General features: G+C 46.6%; 1 protein-coding gene across 2 annotated transcripts in view; it reads left to right on the forward strand.

The window, feature by feature from the left end:
- The window catches only part of PAFAH1B2 (platelet activating factor acetylhydrolase 1b catalytic subunit 2), a 38,379-nt gene that overhangs the window by 2,307 nt on the left and 18,950 nt on the right, over nt 1–17,122 (forward strand). For both annotated transcript variants that reach the window (XM_030221128.1, XM_030221127.1), the window contains exon 2: nt 721–808. In XM_030221128.1, the coding sequence (XP_030076988.1) occupies nt 728–808 (81 nt within the window). In that variant the 5' untranslated portion in view covers nt 721–727. The remainder of the gene's footprint in view (nt 1–720; nt 809–17,122) is intronic.

A 17,122-nucleotide genomic window follows, 5' to 3' on the forward strand; every position in this document is an offset into this window, starting at 1 on the left:
TAATTTGGTCTCTCCCTCTCTCACTTGCATGCCATATGGTCTCTCACCCTGCCCCCCCCCCCCCCCCCCCCCCACAGCATACCCTTTAAATAGCAGCGAGCAGCAACTAATACACACTGCTCGTGTTGGCCCCACACCCTTCCCTCTGATGCAACTTCCTGTTTCTGCATAGGCGAGAATACATCAGAGAAAAGGCTGTGGGGCCGGTGTGAACAGTATGTATCAGTCGCTGCTCACTGCAGGTGATGATCTGCTATTTACAAGGTATGCAGGAGAGACAGTTGTTGGGAGTTTTCGGCTGCTAGGGCTTGGGGAATCCCTGCCAGCCACATTATAGATGTGCTACTACTGGGTGGGCCTGAGCCCAAAATGGGTGGGCCTGGGCCCACCCGAGCCCACCCTTGGCTACGCCACTGGACCGGGGCATCAGAAAAGTGTCTTCCCAGCTGAAAGACACACTGGAGTACATCATTTTTGATCTGTCTTCGTGAAGAGAGAAGTCTGTGCAGTTTGATTTCGTCTTTATGTTCTGCTTTAACCTTTTCTTGTAATTTGTACTTAGTTTTTATTTAATGGAATATTTTGTTTTCCAAAGCAGACAGAGTTCATCAGCAAAAACAAAATTTTTTTTTTTTTTTTTTTATAACAGTGGTATGCAGTTTTTCAAATATGTATTTTTGTTGTTGTTCTAATGTTTGTATTTTAATCATTATTGTTCAGGTGTAGAATGAGCCAAGGAGACGCCAACTTAGCAGCAGTTCCACATGCAGCTGAAGATATTCAAGGAGATGGCCGATGGATGTCTCAGGTATGAGAAATAAAGGTCCATAAACAAAGCCAAAAAGTATAAGTTGATACTATATTTTGTTGGACTATCAGTAAGTTACAAGCCTAACTTTGTATAGGATATCAGTAAAACATTCCTTTAACTTTTTTTATGTAAACATATTATTTATTCATTTTTGCTTAATATACCACCATATGGCCTGTTGGTTTACAAGAAGATGGAGAAAAGAAAGGGAGAAAAACACAACCTAGTGAAAATCTGAAGTAAAGACTTGAGTAAACTGGTGGGATTTAAGTGATTTCTTAAATTCAGAAAGAGTTGATAGTTCCTAATGTATTTTCTAATGCATGCTTGTTAGGTGTTTCATTAGTATTATGCTGACTTTAGTTAAGCAGTCATTAAGGAGAGAAGTGGAGCGATACGGGTCAGTGCTGCAACAGAGAATCTGGATATCGTCTGCATAACAGAAATGGTGTACACCCGTGATCTTGTATGATGGTCAGAAGTGGAGAAAGAAAGATATTGAATAGGGAGAGAGCCAGTATCGCGCCCTTATCCGATAGAAGATCAAGAGTGTTTGTAGAAGTGCAGTTGAAAATGAGCTGAAAAGTACTGCCAGAAGAATAGCTAGAGAAGCAGGAAAGCAATTGCAGTGAGGCAATGAAAAGCAGGGAATGATCAACCAAATCAAAGGAGGAAGAGAGTTCTAGAAAGGCCAGAACCACCGAGTGATGATTATCAAGTGAAGTATGGATTGAGTCATTAAGCGCCAATAGAAGTGTTTTGGTGCTGTTCTGGTGATGGAAACCTCCCTGCAAATGATGACTATTTTAACATAAACATATTGTTAATCCAAGAAAAGAAAAGCACCGAGCATTTTTCACATACTATATCAGTTAAGAAACATAGCAAGAGAGTCTTCAGAACAAGCCTGGGAAATCCTGTGGGCACTAGGATTGGTGATGCTCCATGACATAGAATGTAGACAGTGACCATGATAATTCTGTAAAGCAAGTAGTTTCTGCTAGGTGGATTTCATTCTAAACTAGAGTTGGACAAATTGCAACCTGTGAAAATGAGTCAATCTTGGCAAAACATGTGACTTCTGGCTAGAAGTGATGCCACTAGCAGCCAAGAAGCAAACCTTTTTCAGTGGAAAGGAAGTTGGAGCAGTAGAGGTTCATGATAAGATAGGAAGCAGAGAGTAGGATTGCGTGGCCAGTATTCTCAGTGGAGGAGGGTAGTTAGTGGGGTCCCGCAGGGGTCTGTGCTGGGTCCGTTGCTTTTTAATGTATTTATAAATGACCTAGAGATGGGAATAACTAGTGAGGTAATTAAATTCGCCGATGACACAAAATTATTCAGGGTCGTCAAGTCGCAGGAGGAATGTGAACGATTACAGGAGGACCTTGCGAGACTGGGAGAATGGGCGTGCAAGTGGCAGATGAAGTTCAATGTTGACAAGTGCAAAGTGATGCATGTGGGTAAGAGGAACCCGAATTATAGCTACGTCTTGCAAGGTTCCGCGTTAGGAGTTACGGATCAAGAAAGGGATCTGGGTGTCGTCGTCGATGATACGCTGAAACCTTCTGCTCAGTGTGCTGCTGCGGCTAGGAAAGCAAATAGAATGTTGGGTGTTATTAGGAAGGGTATGGAGTCCAGGTGTGCGGATGTTATAATGCCGTTGTATCGCTCCATGGTGCGACCGCACCTGGAGTATTGTGTTCAGTACTGGTCTCCGTATCTCAAAAAAGATATAGTAGAATTGGAAAAGGTACAGCGAAGGGCGACGAAAATGATAATGGGGATGGGACGACTTTCCTATGAAGAGAGGCTGAGAAGGCTAGGGCTTTTCAGCTTGGAGAAGAGACGGCTGAGGGGAGATATGATAGAAGTGTATAAAATAATGAGTGGAATGGATCGGGTGGATGTGAAGCGACTGTTCACGCTATCCAAAAATAATAGGACTAGAGGGCATGAGTTGAAGCTACAGTGTGGTAAATTTAAAACGAATCGGAGAAAATTTTTCTTCACCCAACGTGTAATTAGACTCTGGAATTCGTTGCCGGAGAACGTGGTACGGGCGGTTAGCTTGACGGAGTTTAAAAAGGGGTTAGATAGATTCCTAAAGGACAAGTCCATAGACCGCTATTAAATGGACTTGGAAAAATTCCGCATTTTTAGGTATAACTTGTCTGGAATGTTTTTACGTTTGGGGAGCGTGCCAGGTGCCCTTGACCTGGATTGGCCACTGTCGGTGACAGGATGCTGGGCTAGATGGACCTTTGGTCTTTCCCAGTATGGCACTACTTATGTACTTATGTACTTATATACAACTCCAAGGTAGCAGACAAACATTAACAGAAAAACATTTTTCATTGAAAGGGTTGTGAATTCATAGAATGTGTTTCCAAACAATGTGGTTGAGATGAAAAATAGTAATGGAATTTTTTTTTTTTAATGGGATAAATACATAAAATCCATAGAGAGTTCTGGAGCACTGAAATCTGCATTGGGGGAGCAGTTAAGCCCAAAATTGGAGTGGTATGTTTGATTTGTGCTTCCAAGAAGGCATTACGGTAATTTTCACAAAGCACCTTTTGCAGCCCTAAACAACACTGGTAAATTTACAGCATGCCAGCTGAACTATAAATGGCAGTAGTACAACAGTGCTGTCCTTTTGTTTCAGGGGATGTCATTTTTTTCCTTCCCAGGGTCAGGCAGAGAGATGATTCACCCTGCAGGAAGCAGCATGCCCAGAGCAGTCCATCCTGGAGACCCTGTAAACATTGGCACTGTAGTCAAGGCTTCAAGTGGGCAGAAAGGCAGCCACAGGATCAAACATGGCAAGGCTGTTATGTTGCTGCAGGTCAAGAAGTGCTGGCTGCAATAGACCATGTTGGTTGTAGGCCAGGAAAGCAGGCTGATAGGCCTCAGTATTAAAAAATTGAATATAAGTATATATAGTAGCCAGTCAAGAAGTTCTGACCAGGATTAATAAGTTTTTCAAAAAGACTAGGCATGACCTGCAAGAATAGACCATGATTAAAACACAGTCTTCCATATCATCAAGCTGATCAATCCATAGACTGGTGGGTTGTGTCCATCTACCAGCAGGTGGAGATAGAGAGCAAACTTTTGCCTCCCTATATGTGGTCATGTGCTGCCGGAAACTCCTCAGTATGTTCTCTATCTCAGCAGGTGGTGGTCACACACAGCAGCAGCTCTGGCTAGGCCTCCAAGCCTAATCCTTAGGTTTTGTTGAGGCCTGGGGTTGAGGGCTCTTTTGAGCAAGTGCAAACCTGGTGGTGCCAGGTCCCTCCTTTTCTCCCCCCTCCCGCTGGCTCCGTTAAAAAAAAAAAAAAAAAAAATTTTAAACGTCCTTAAAGGCGTTTATTTCGACGTTTATTTAAACGTTCATTGCAGCTACTCACTGGGACACCAGTTCGTTACAGCTCGGAGCGGCAAGCAGGTAATTTTACCTTTTTATAGCGGGCAGGGGGTTCCCCGATTCTTCTCCTCGTGGCATATGGCGTCGGAGGGCGAGGGCGCAAAGGGTCGCTCCCCGGATCGCTGGAGCGCTTCTAAAGGGGATGCGGGGGTTTTACAGCCTGATTCGCCCTTGATGGGTGACAGCTTAGTGACCGATGAATGTCCCGGTCCTTCCTCCGGCGTGGCGGTTTTTCCCGCCATAAACGCCCATCCCCCGCTCCTCGCCTCCGCCATCTTGGCCGGCCACGCGGCTCGGACGGCTTCTTCGTGGGCCGCCCTTGAGGTTGGAGACAATGCCATGAACGCCCTTAATTTGGGCGACGGCACAAAGCGGCTAAAGTTAAGCGCCGTTTTTTCCCGCGCGGCTCCTTCGCGGAGTGTCGCGCCGGACGCCATTTTGGATGCGCAGCATGTCTCTCCCCCGCTCGTGTGAGCGCCGGTTGAGGGTGCGTCTAGGGCTGTTGCCCAGGCTGCGGAAGTGCACAGTCTGGGGGGTTTCTCCCCCGAGTTTGTTTTTGTTGGATTATTTGTAGTAAATAATTAGCAGATTTTAGTACACACAGCTTCAGCTTTAGAAATGTTAATTTCTTTCTTCATCTCTCTCTCATTCACCCCTGAATAATTCACTGCTGAGTCACTTTAAAGTTGAAGTAACAAAACATCTGTTTACTCACAGTTTGTAGTTAGATTATAATCAGACAGGCTTATATATACATATTACTATACATTTGTATTATCAGCTCCTTCCATGTGCTTAGATGGTAATGGATGCTCACACCACCATAGATCCTCTCAGGTTAGGAGAGATCATGAGCTCCATGTGCTCCATGTGCTGCATGTGCTGCATCTACCCCCACAGGAAGTTGCATAGCTGTGTGACCTCTCTAAGTAATTCACATCAGAGGTCACAGAGTAATCACAGAGAAATAATAGGTGACAGGCAATGCATGTAAAATACAATTACATTCCAACAAACCCCTTCTCATGCATAACTGTCATGCAATTATTTATTCATACAAAGTCCAAGCTTTATACGCAGATTCACAAAATGTTCTCTGGGTAACGGTTTGGTCATGATGTCAGCTGTCATCTCACTGGTGTGACAATAGTGTAGACTGATGACCCCTTCTTTCGCCAGCTCTCGCACGTTGTGGTATTTCGTTGCGATGTGCTTGGTACGTGACTGAACCTTGTCATTCTGTGACAGTCGGATGCAGCTCTGATTATCTTCCATTATCTGGATTGGTCTCTGTTCAGCTATTCCAAAATCCAGCAAAAGTTTTTCAATCCACATCAGTTCTCTGCACGCTTCCGATACGGCCACATATTCAGCTTCTGTAGAAGACAAACTCACAATACTTTGTTTATGACTGGCCCATGAAATTTGTACATTTCCATACATAAACACATATCCACTTGTGGATTTATAATCAGAATGATCCCCTGCCCAATCTGAATCACAGTAACATATTAGTTTTGGATTACTATTGGCTGAAATCTTTAATTTACAATCAATGGTACCCTTTAAATACCTTACCATCCTTTTAACTGCAGTCCAATCTGATTTGGTAGGTGAGCTGACCCTTCTGCTCAAAATTCCTACTGCATTTGCTATATCAGCCCTGTATGTGGTAGCTAGATATAAAAGCTTACCTATGGCTGATCTATATTGGATGTTATCTGGTAAAGGTTCTCTTACTGTTTCATCCTTCAGAAAATCAGTGATCATGGGAGTGCTTACAACTTGGGCATCTTGCATACCTAAACTTTCAATAAGCTCATTTATTTTCTGCTTCTGGCTTAGAAGATAAGAACCATCATTTTGTTTCTCAATTTCTATACCAAGATAGTATGACACATTACCAAGTTCTTTTATCTCAACATTGAGGTTTAAACACTTTACAATGTCCTTGTACTCTTGCTCACTTTTGCTTGCAATGAGCAGATCATCAACAAAAGCTAAAATGTATGCATATTGTCCATTTGTGCACCTAGTGTACAAGCATTTATCTGCTTCACCTTGCTTAAATCCTAAATTTGTCAATATTTCATGCAATTTTTCATTCCAACATTTTGCACTTTGCTTTAATCCATAAAGACCTTTGTTTAATTTACACACTAGCTGTCTTTGTTTTGTATTTATGAAACCTGTTGGCTGTTCCATGTACAAGTCTTCAGTTATATCTCCGTGAAGAAATGCTGTTTTCACATCAATGTGTTTGACTTGCATGCCTTTTGAGACTGCAATGCTCAGAAGTGTTCTTATTGTCGTGTGTTTCACTACAGGTGCAAACACTTCATCAAAATCTTCTCCATATTTTTGAAGATATCCCTTTGCCACTAATCTGGCTTTATACCTTTCCACTTTTCCTTGTGCATTCCTTTTTAACTTGAATACCCATTTGCATCCTATAGCTTTCTTGCCAGGAGGTAATTTTGTAAGAATCCAAGTATTATTTTTATCCAATGCATCAATTTCTTCTTGTGCAGCTTTATGCCATTCAGCAGCTTCTTCTGCTGACATTTTCTCAATCTCATCCCATGTTAAGGGCTCTTGAGCTTCTGCTGACTTTGTTAGGTAAGACAGTCTTGGGGGTGGAACACCTTTGTTTTCCCTGGATGAGCGTCTGACAACAGGTTGGTCTGACCTTTCTGCATCCTCTATATCTGAGAGTCCTTCTCCAATTGATTCCCCTTCTCCAACTGTACTGTCTTCTTCAATGATCCTTTCTGTGTCTGCTTCCTCTGCCTGTTCCTCGTTAGATACAGATGAGTTGCTTTCAGACATCTGCCTTGGTATGGCATTTATATACACTGGCATGTCTATTATGGTTCTAGTTTCATATTCTGGATGATAAGGCTCATCTGGGATAATCCAGCCTTTATCAACCCTTTTGTTTTCATCAAAATATGTAACATGTCTTATGCCAACAATGCCAGTTTTCAGATTCAAAATTCTATATCCTTTGTGTCCTGGAGTATAGCCAACTAAAATGCCCCTTTCTGTTGTGGAATCCAGCTTATGCCTTCTTTGCTTTGGTACATGAGCATATGCTGTACTTCCAAATGTCCTTATGTGTGACAGGTTTGGCTTCCTACCATGCCATGTCTCATGTGGTGTGCGCTCAGCGCCTTTAGTTGGCATTCTGTTTTGTAGGTACACTGCTGTGAGAATGGCTTCCCCCCATAGTCTTTTAGGGAGATTGCTATCTGACAGCATACATCTGGTCATTTCCACAAGTGACCTAAATTTTCTCTCTGCAACAGAATTTTGCTCTGGTGTATAAGCTACTGTTGTGATATGCTGAATGCCTTCTTGTTCTAGAAATGTGCGCATGCTTTGTGAAATGAACTCACCACCATTGTCGGTCTGAAGAACCTTTGGTTTTCTTTCAAATTTATTGCTCACCATGGCTACGTATTTCTTCAGCATGTCTGTGACTTGACTTTTTTCTTTCAGCAAATAGGCCACACAGTATCTAGAGAAATCATCCAAGAATATTAGCACAAATCTGTTATTTCCCAATGATGGGATATTAAACGGTCCACATAAGTCACTGTGTATTAAGTCCAGCACTTTATTACTCCTATTTCCTGTGTATGCAGGAAATGAGGGTCTTACACCTTTTGAGTAACACAGTCTATGCATTTCTCCATTTTACCAGCATCTGCACTTATCTGAATGCCGGTGGCCAGTTGCTTACTGTAAAGATCCTGGATCACCTTAGAATCACGATGTCCCAGGCGGCGGTGCCAGATTTCCAGACTACATTTACCATCATTCTTCCTTACTTGCGCCATATGTGAGGCTTCACCTGAAATGCTCAGTTTATAAACATCATTATGCATAAAAGCTTCAGCATACACTTCATCATTTTTAGAGATTGTGCACTTACTGTTTTCAAAATGAATCACAAATCCCTTCTTATCTAATGTAGATACACTAAGCATATTGCAAACTGCTTGGGGAATATACAAAACATCACTTACAGGAATTTCTTTAACTTCATTGGACACTTTGCATTTTAAGAATCCAATACCTTTTGCTTGGATCTTAGCAGTCCCTGCGTTTGCAGTTTTAAGAATACCTTCCTCTGGACACATTTCCTGAAAGAAATTCTTACAATTGGTTAAATGGCATGTGCTCCCCGAATCCAAAATCCAAGTACTTTCATTTGAATTATTATTTACCATAGTCAAAGATTTTTCTGCCATTAGAAAACCCTTGTGTTTATCTTTGTCCTTCATACATTTCCTGGTTTGAAAATTCTTTAGTTCCATTGGCTTAGGTGAGCTAGAGGGAGTGTTTTGTGTTTCCTTACACCATTTAGATACATGTCCCTCCTTTCCACATGAGTAGCAAATCAGCTTGCCCTTGGGTGGAGTTTTCCCATAGCTCCGCCTTCCTCTGTTCTTTGCCAAGAAATTTGTTTCATTTCTCTCTGACTTGCTTTGAGAACACATCTCCTCAGAATCATTTATTATGCATTCCTGCCTTAGTTTTGATGTTGTCTGTTCAAAAGATTGCCCTTCAATGGCCTCATTTACAGACCTAAAAACATCAAACTTCTTTGATAGTGAGGTAAAAAGAAATGCTCTTTTCAATGCATCACACATGGGAATTCCAGAAAGTTCTAACTTTTGAAATGTAGACATAAGATGCATAATGTGATCATTACACTTACTTTTATCCCTTAATTTGGTTTCATTCAACTCTGCTAACCAAATTGGTTGCTGCTTTGCATATGTAGTTGCATACATAGTTCTCAGTTTATATAAAATGTCCTTTGGTGTATCTTTTCCCTCCACTAATATGGCTTGTTTCTCTGAGAGAGCTTCCAAAAGCATGCACTTCACATAATAGTTTGCATTGTCCCATTCAGCCATATTTTCAGCTGTTCTGTCTTGGTCTAAGCATATATTTAATCCTTTTGCTCGAAGGAGACATATGAATCTTAGTTCCCACTTCTGATAATTAAACTCAGTTAATCTAGGCACCTTGAGAGAATAGAAAAATGGTGAATTTCTTCCCTCAGCCATTTTCTTAGCCTTCTGTCTGCTGTGTGGGGGGAGAGAGAGACAGACTGAATCTTTCCTTTAAAACTTAAGAGAAAAATGTGGCCTTTTTTTCTGCCTGGTAATATTTCTCTTCTTTTTCAATTCCTGAGCCCTGGGCCCATAACCCTTTTGTTGGATTATTTGTAGTAAATAATTAGCAGATTTTAGTACACACAGCTTCAGCTTTAGAAATGTTAATTTCTTTCTTCATCTCTCTCTCATTCACCCCTGAATAATTCACTGCTGAGTCACTTTAAAGTTGAAGTAACAAAACATCTGTTTACTCACAGTTTGTAGTTAGATTATAATCAGACAGGCTTATATATACATATTACTATACATTTGTATTATCAGCTCCTTCCATGTGCTTAGATGGTAATGGATGCTCACACCACCATAGATCCTCTCAGGTTAGGAGAGATCATGAGCTCCATGTGCTCCATGTGCTGCATGTGCTGCATCTACCCCCACAGGAAGTTGCATAGCTGTGTGACCTCTCTAAGTAATTCACATCAGAGGTCACAGAGTAATCACAGAGAAATAATAGGTGACAGGCAATGCATGTAAAATACAATTACATTCCAACAGTTTTGCTGCTGCATCAGGCTTTCCTCATGCAAAACGCTGCCCCTGCTCCCTCGTCTGGTAAAGAGGTTGAGGTTCCCAGAGGTAACGCCCTCGGGTTGATTCCCAGGCCTTGGAGGACTTTGTCTCCTCCGATGTAGATGAGGGCAGCGTGTCTGAGGTCTCCCAACGGTCCTTGCGGATTCCTTGGAGGAGATAGATCCCCGCTCGGATGGAGCGGATGACCCCTCTGCAGCGCGGCTTTTTAGCCCAGAGGATTTGCCCAACCTGTTGTTACAGGCCATGGACACTTTGAAGATTTCCTCTCCGGAGGACGTCTCTCCCTCAGCCCCTGTTGGCTCTGCCATTATGCTGGGGACGAAGCGCCCGCCTAGAACCTTCCACGTGCATGATGCCATGCACACCTTAATTTCGGCTCAATGGGATGTCCCGGAAGCGAGCCTTAAAGTGGCTAGGGCTATGTCCCGCCTCTATCCTTTGGCTGTGAGTGAACGTGAGGCCTATCTGTGGCCTACCGTGGATTCTTTAATCACTGCGGTGACTAAGAAAACGGCTTTGCCGGTGGAAGGTGGCACGGCCCTAAAGGACGCCCAAGACAGAAGATTGGAGGCGGCCTTAAGGTCGTCCTTTGAGGCAGCTGCTTTAAGTTTGCAGGCCTCTGTTTGCGGCTCCTATGTGGCCAGGGCGTGCCTGACTATGGTGCAGCGGGCTTCCCCCTCGGATCATTCCTTGAGGGCTGATTGGCCGGCCCTGGAATCGGGCTTAGCCTATTTGGCAGACTTGCTGTATGATGTCTTGAGAGCCTCAGCTAAAGGCATGGCTCAGACAGTCTCTGCGTGGCGGTGGCTTTGGCTGAAACATTGGTCTGCTGACCACGCCTCTAAATCCCGCCTGGCTAGATTGCCTTTTAAAGGCAAGCGGCTCTTTGGGGTCGAGCTGGACAAAATCGTGACCGATCTCGGCACGTCCAAGGGCAAGAAATTACCAGAGGTCAGGGCTCGGGCTAGTACTCGTCCCGGTACCTCCAGAGGACGGTTGCAGGAAGCCCGTCGGTACCGCCCGGGCAAGTCGGGTTCCTCTGCCCCCTCTTCCTTCAAGAGGAATTTCTCCCCCAAGCAGCATTCCTTTCGCAGAGACCGCCGTCCCGGAGGGGCTCCCTCCGGTCCTCCCCCAGGGTCTCGTACCCAATGACGGGGCCTTGGTCCACGCCCCAGTGCAGATTGGAGGACGGCTGTCCTCGTTTCGGGGCGAGTGGACCACAATAACTTCAGACGCGTGGGTGCTGGAAGTCATCAGAGACGGCTACAAGCTAGAGTTCTGCCGACCCTTAAGAGACGGGTTCGTACTCTCTCCCTGCAAGTCTCCGGTCAAGCTGTGGCAGTGCAGCAGACCTTGGACAATCTGATCCGCCTGGGCGCGGTCGTTCCGGTGCCAGAAAGTCAGCTTGGCAAGGGACGTTACTCCATTTACTTTGTGGTACCAAAGAAAGGAGGTTCTGTCCGGCCTATCCTCGACCTCAAAGGGGTCAATCGGGCCTTGAAAGTGCGGCACTTTCGCATGGAGACTCTCCGCTCTGTTATAGCGGCAGTGAAGGCAGGAGAGTTCTTGGCCTCCTTGGACATCAAGGAAGCGTATCTGCATATTCCCATCTGGCCTCCTCATCAACGCTTTCTGCGTTTTGCAGTCCTGGGCCGACACTTCCAGTTCAGAGCCCTCCCATTCGGGTTGGCTACTGCTCCGCGGACCTTTTCCAAAGTAATGGTGGTCATTGCGGCCTTCCTACGAAAGGAAGGGGTACAAGTCCATCCTTATCTGGACGACTGGTTGATCCGAGCCCCCTCTTATGCAGAGTGCGGCAAAGCTGTGGACCGGGTAGTTGCTCTTTTGAGCTCCCTGGGATGGATCATCAACTGGGAGAAGAGCCAGCTGCGCCCGGCTCAGTCCCTGGAGTACCTGGGAGTTCGATTCGACACCCAAGTGGGCAGAGTGTTCCTGCCAGACAATCGGATTGTCAAACTTCAGGCTCAAGTGGACCAATTCCTAGTAGCCTCTCCTTCTCGGGCTTGGGACTATGTGCAGCTGTTGGGCTCTATGACGGCCACGATGGAAGTAGTGCCCTGGGCCAGGGCTCATATGAGACCACTTCAGCAATCTTTGCTGCGGCGCTGGACTCCGATGTCGGAGGATTATGCCGTGCGCCTTCCCTTGGACCCAGCAGTGCGCAAGGCGCTGAGCTGGTGGATGCAGACAGACAAGTTGTCTGCGGGAATGCCTCTGGTGATCCCAGAGTGGATTGTCGTCACGACGGACGCCTCTTTGTCGGGCTGGGGAGCCCACTGCTTGGGAAGGACAGCGCAGGGGCTCTGGTCTCCTGCAGAGGCAAAGTGGTCTATCAACCTCCTGGAACTCAGAGCCATTCGGTTGGCGCTTTTGGAGTTCATCCCGGTACTGGTGTTGAAGCCTGTACGGGTCCTGTCAGACAATGCCACGGCTGTGGCCTATGTCAACCGCCAGGGAGGTACCAAGAGCGCCCCTCTAGCCAAGGAGGCTATGAATCTTTGACAGTGGGCGGAAGCGAACCTGGAGCAGCTTTCAGCGGCCCACATTGCCGGAGCCATGAATGTCAAGGCGGTCTTTCTCAGTCGCCATACCTTGGAGCCCGGAGAGTGGCAACTATCTGCTCAGGCGTTCTTGGACATCACGAAGCGCTGGGGCCAGCCGAGCCTAGATCTGATGGCGTCATCGGCCAATTGCCAAGTGCCGCGCTTTTTCAGCAGAGGACGGGACCCTCGATCCCTGGGAGTAGATGCTCTTCTCCAGCAGTGGCCGACACAAGAGCTCCTCTATGTGTTCCCGCCCTGGCCCAGGTTGGGCAGGGTGCTAGACCGGGTGGCAAAGCCCCGGCAGGGTAATCCTGGTGGGTCCGGATTGGCCCAGACGTCCCTGGTATGCGGACTTGATCAGGCTCTCAGTCGAACGATCCTCTGCGGCTGTCAGTGGAGCAGGGCCTGTTACATCAGGGTCCCGTGGTGATGGAGGATCCCTCCCCCTTTGGGCTTAAGGCCTGGCTATTGAGCGGCAGCGACTGAGGAAGAAGGGCTTCAGACAAGGTCATCGCCACTATGCTAAGAGCGAGGAAGCGCTCTATTTCTACTGCTTACGCCAGGGTTTGGCGTATCTTTGCAGCGTGGTGTGAAGCAGGCTCACTTTCTCCCTTCACTGCTCCAATTTCTTCAGTGTTGGCGTTCCTGCAAGAAGGTCTGGAGAAAGGCCTGTCGCTCAGTTCCCTTAAAGTCCAGGTAGCGGCTCTGGCTTGCTTCAGGGGCCGCCTGAAGGGTGCTTCCCTGGCTTCGCAGCCAGATGTGGTGCGCTTTCTCAAGGGAGTTAATCACCTGCGCCCTCCTCTGCACTCAGTGGTGCCTGCGTGGAATCTCAATCTGGTGCTAAGAGCATTGCAGAAGCCGCCTTTTGAACCCTTGTCAAGGGCATCTCTGAAAGACCTGACGTGGAAAGCAGTCTTTTTGGTGGCTATCACTTCAGCCAGAAGAGTTTCCGAGCTCCAGGCGCTCTCATGTCGAGAGCTTTTTCTGCAGTTCACTGAGGCAGGAGTGACTATTCGCACAGTGCCTTCCTTTCTGCCCAAGATTGTTTCTCGCTTCCATGTGATTCAGCAGCTCTGTCTCCCTTCCTTTCGTAGGGAGGACTACCCAGAGGAGTACTCTGCTCTTAAATATCTGGATGTGAGGCGAGTCATCATCAGATACTTGGAAGTGACCAATGATTTCCGGAAATCGGATCATCTGTTTGTCCTGTTTGCAGGTCCTTGTAAGGGTCTGCAGGCTGCTAAGCCTACAGTGGCAAGATGGGTCAAGGAAGCCATTGCAGCGGCTTATGTGGCCGCGGGGAAGGTGCCGCCTATCCAGCTGAAGGCTCACTCCACGAGAGCTCAGGCGGCCTCGATGGCAGAGGCCGGATCCGTCTCCTTGGAAGAGATATGCAAGGCGGCAACTTGGGCTTCGGCTCATACATTCTCCAAGCTTACCGTTTGGCGGTGGCTGCACGGGCGGAGGCCCGGTTTGGAGCTTCAGTGTTGAGGTCAGGGATTTCAATGTCCCGCCCTGGGTGAGTACTGCTTCGGTACATCCCACCAGTCTATGGATTGATCAGCTTGATGATATGGAAGGTAAAATTATGTATAATCATACCTGATAATTTTCTTTCCATTAATCATAGCTGATCAATCCATAGCCCCTCCCAGATATCTGTACTGTTTTTATTCTGGTTGCATTTCAGGTTCAAGTTTAGTCTTCAGTTACTTCAGAAAGACTTCGTGTTCAAGTTTTTTCACTTGGATTCTTCAAGAGTTGAGACGAGTTTGTGTTACAGTGAGCTGCTGCATTCCTCTCCCCCCCGTTTTACGGGGCTGGATTGAGACATAAATTCTGCCGGCACTCCCTCCCGCTTCGTGCGGCTGTAGGGCAGCTTTGTACCCCTCCCGCTTCGGCGGTGTTAGGGTCAGTCAGCTCCTCCCGCGGTTGCGGTTGCAGGATAAGCCAGATCCCCCCGCATCGGCGGGTGTGGTGTCCCTCCCCCGCTCCGCGGGGATGAGCTGGACGGATTCCCCTCCCCCACTTGTGTGGGGATGAGCTGGGTTAATTCCCCTCCCCCGTTTCGGCGGTGGTGAGCTGGGCAGAGTGTCCCTTCGTGGGTGTAATTCTCTAAGTGCTGAGTCCTGCGGATGGAGCTTTGATATCGACATACTGAGGAGTTTCCGGCAGCACATGACCACATATAGGGAGGCAAAAGTTTGCTCTCTATCTCCACCTGCTGGTAGATGGACACAACCCACCAGTCTATGGATTGATCAGCTATGATTAATGGAAAGAAAATTATCAGGTATGATTATACATAATTTTACCTTCTCTGCCAGACTCAGACAAACCATATCTTTTTTGGGGTTTTTTTAACTAGAGCATCACTAACCTTGGTGGCTGTTTATTATAGAACTTGGCAACAAGACATAGAAAGGAGCCAAGTTGCTGGCTTAAGTGTTTTATGCATAAGCAAAGTTGATGGCGAGGCCTGAAATGGCCTACTAGCAAAGGTGCTGAAGGCCATCACTGTGGTGGATTTTGGATATGCTCAAGAGAGATTTAGGAAAGGGTTGAGAAAACAGCTGAAAAACAAGGGAGAGAATGTTATCATCTGGTAACAAGAACACTGACTTTGAAATGTTGTTATCCTCCACCCAGATCCATATGGTCTTCAGGCTCATCAGTTTGTCCAGTCTGAAAGTAAAAATGAATCCAGTCTCCAGAACTGGTGGTGTAGGCCAGATAGTTAAACAAACTCCCTGGCTGGTTCATCATCGGGTAACAGAGTAACCAGTCTTAGTTTTGTGTCATGATAGGTCTTTTGGGCAGTTTCCCTTGAAATGATGAAGGCACAGAATAGGTCCCTTAACTTCTTTCACTTGGTTCCTTGCATTCTATTACTCTTGCCTGTACCCACTTACTTTGTAGCAGATGCTGCAGTCGCTTTCATCTGCAGTATGTTGCATAGCCATTGACAACCACCTTCTTCTGGATACATTTTGGGCTTGTCGCCCTAGTAACTGTCCTTTTGGCCAGAAAAAGTTCTAGAAAAGTTACATACTGTTGATATGTGTGACTAACAGGTGTATATATGTGAATCAACACACATGTATAAGTAATGATTTTAGAAAAGGTGGTTCTCGTATGTTTATGCTACAGTATGCAGATATTTCGAGGAAGCATGTTCTTGGTGAACCTTAATTTATTCCATATTTTAGAACAGTGAATGATACATACCTGTAGCAGGTGTTCTCCGAGGACAGCAGGCTGATTGTTCTCACGACTGGGTGACTTCCGCGGCAGCCCCCACCAACCGGAAGAAGCTTTGCGGGCGGTCCGCACGCGGGGCACGCCCACCGCGCATGCGCGGCCGTCTTCCCGCTCGTGCGTGACCGTTCCCGCCAGTTGAATGACAAGCAAGAAACAACATGAAAACGCAACTCCAAAGGGGGGGAGGGTAGGTGAGAACAATCAGCCTGCTGTCTCTTCGGAGAACACCTGCTACAGGTATGTATCATTCACTTTCTCCGAGGACAAGCAGGCTGCTTGTTCTCACGACTGGGGTATCCCTAGCTCTCAGGCTCACTCAAAACAAGAACCCAGGTCAATTGAACCTCGCAAACGGCGAGGGTATAACAGAAATTGACCTACGAAGAACAACTAACTGAGAGTGCAGCCTGACCAGAATAAATTCGGGTCCTGGAGGGTGGAGTTGGATTTACACCCCAAACAGATTCTCCAGCACCGACTGCCCGAACCGACTGTCGCGTCGGGTATCCTGCTGGAGGCAGTAATGTGATGTGAATGTGTGGACAGATGACCACGTCGCAGCTTTGCAAATCTCTTCAATAGTGGCTGACTTCAAGTGGGCCACTGACGCTGCCATGGCTCTAACACTATGAGCCGTGACATGACCCTCAAGAGCCAGCCCAGCCTGGGCGTAAGTGAAGGAAATGCAATCTGCTAGCCAATTGGAGATGGTGCGTTTCCCGACAGCGACCCCTAGCCTGTTAGGGTCGAAAGAAACAAACAATTGGGCGGACTGTCTGTGGGGCTGTGTCCGCTCCAAGTAGAAGGCCAATGCTCTCTTGCAGTCCAATGTGTGCAACTGACGTTCAGCAGGGCGGGTATGCGGCCTGGGGAAGAATGTTGGCAAGACAATTGACTGGTTAAGATGGAACTCCGACACCACCTTCGGCAGGAACTTTGGGTGGGTGCGGAGCACTACTCTGTTGTGATGAAATTTGGTATATGGAGCATGAGCTACTAGGGCTTGAAGCTCACTGACCCTACGAGCTGAAGTAACTGCCACCAAGAAAATGACCTTCCAGGTCAAGTACTTCAGATGGCAGGTATTCAGTGGCTCAAAAGGAGGTTTCATCAGCTGGGTGAGGACGACGTTGAGATCCCATGACACTGCAGGAGGCTTGATAGGGGGCTTTGACAAAAGCAAGCCTCTCATGAATCGAACGACTAAAGGCTCTCCAGAGATGGCTTTACCTTCCACACGATAATGGTAAGCACTAATCGCACTAAGGTGATTCCTTACTGAGTTGGCCTTGAGGCCAGACTCCGATAAGTGCAGAAGGTATTCAAGCAGGTTCTG

This window comes from Microcaecilia unicolor, chromosome 12, assembly GCF_901765095.1.
Source record: "Microcaecilia unicolor chromosome 12, aMicUni1.1, whole genome shotgun sequence".
Taxonomy (NCBI): domain Eukaryota; kingdom Metazoa; phylum Chordata; class Amphibia; order Gymnophiona; family Siphonopidae; genus Microcaecilia; species Microcaecilia unicolor.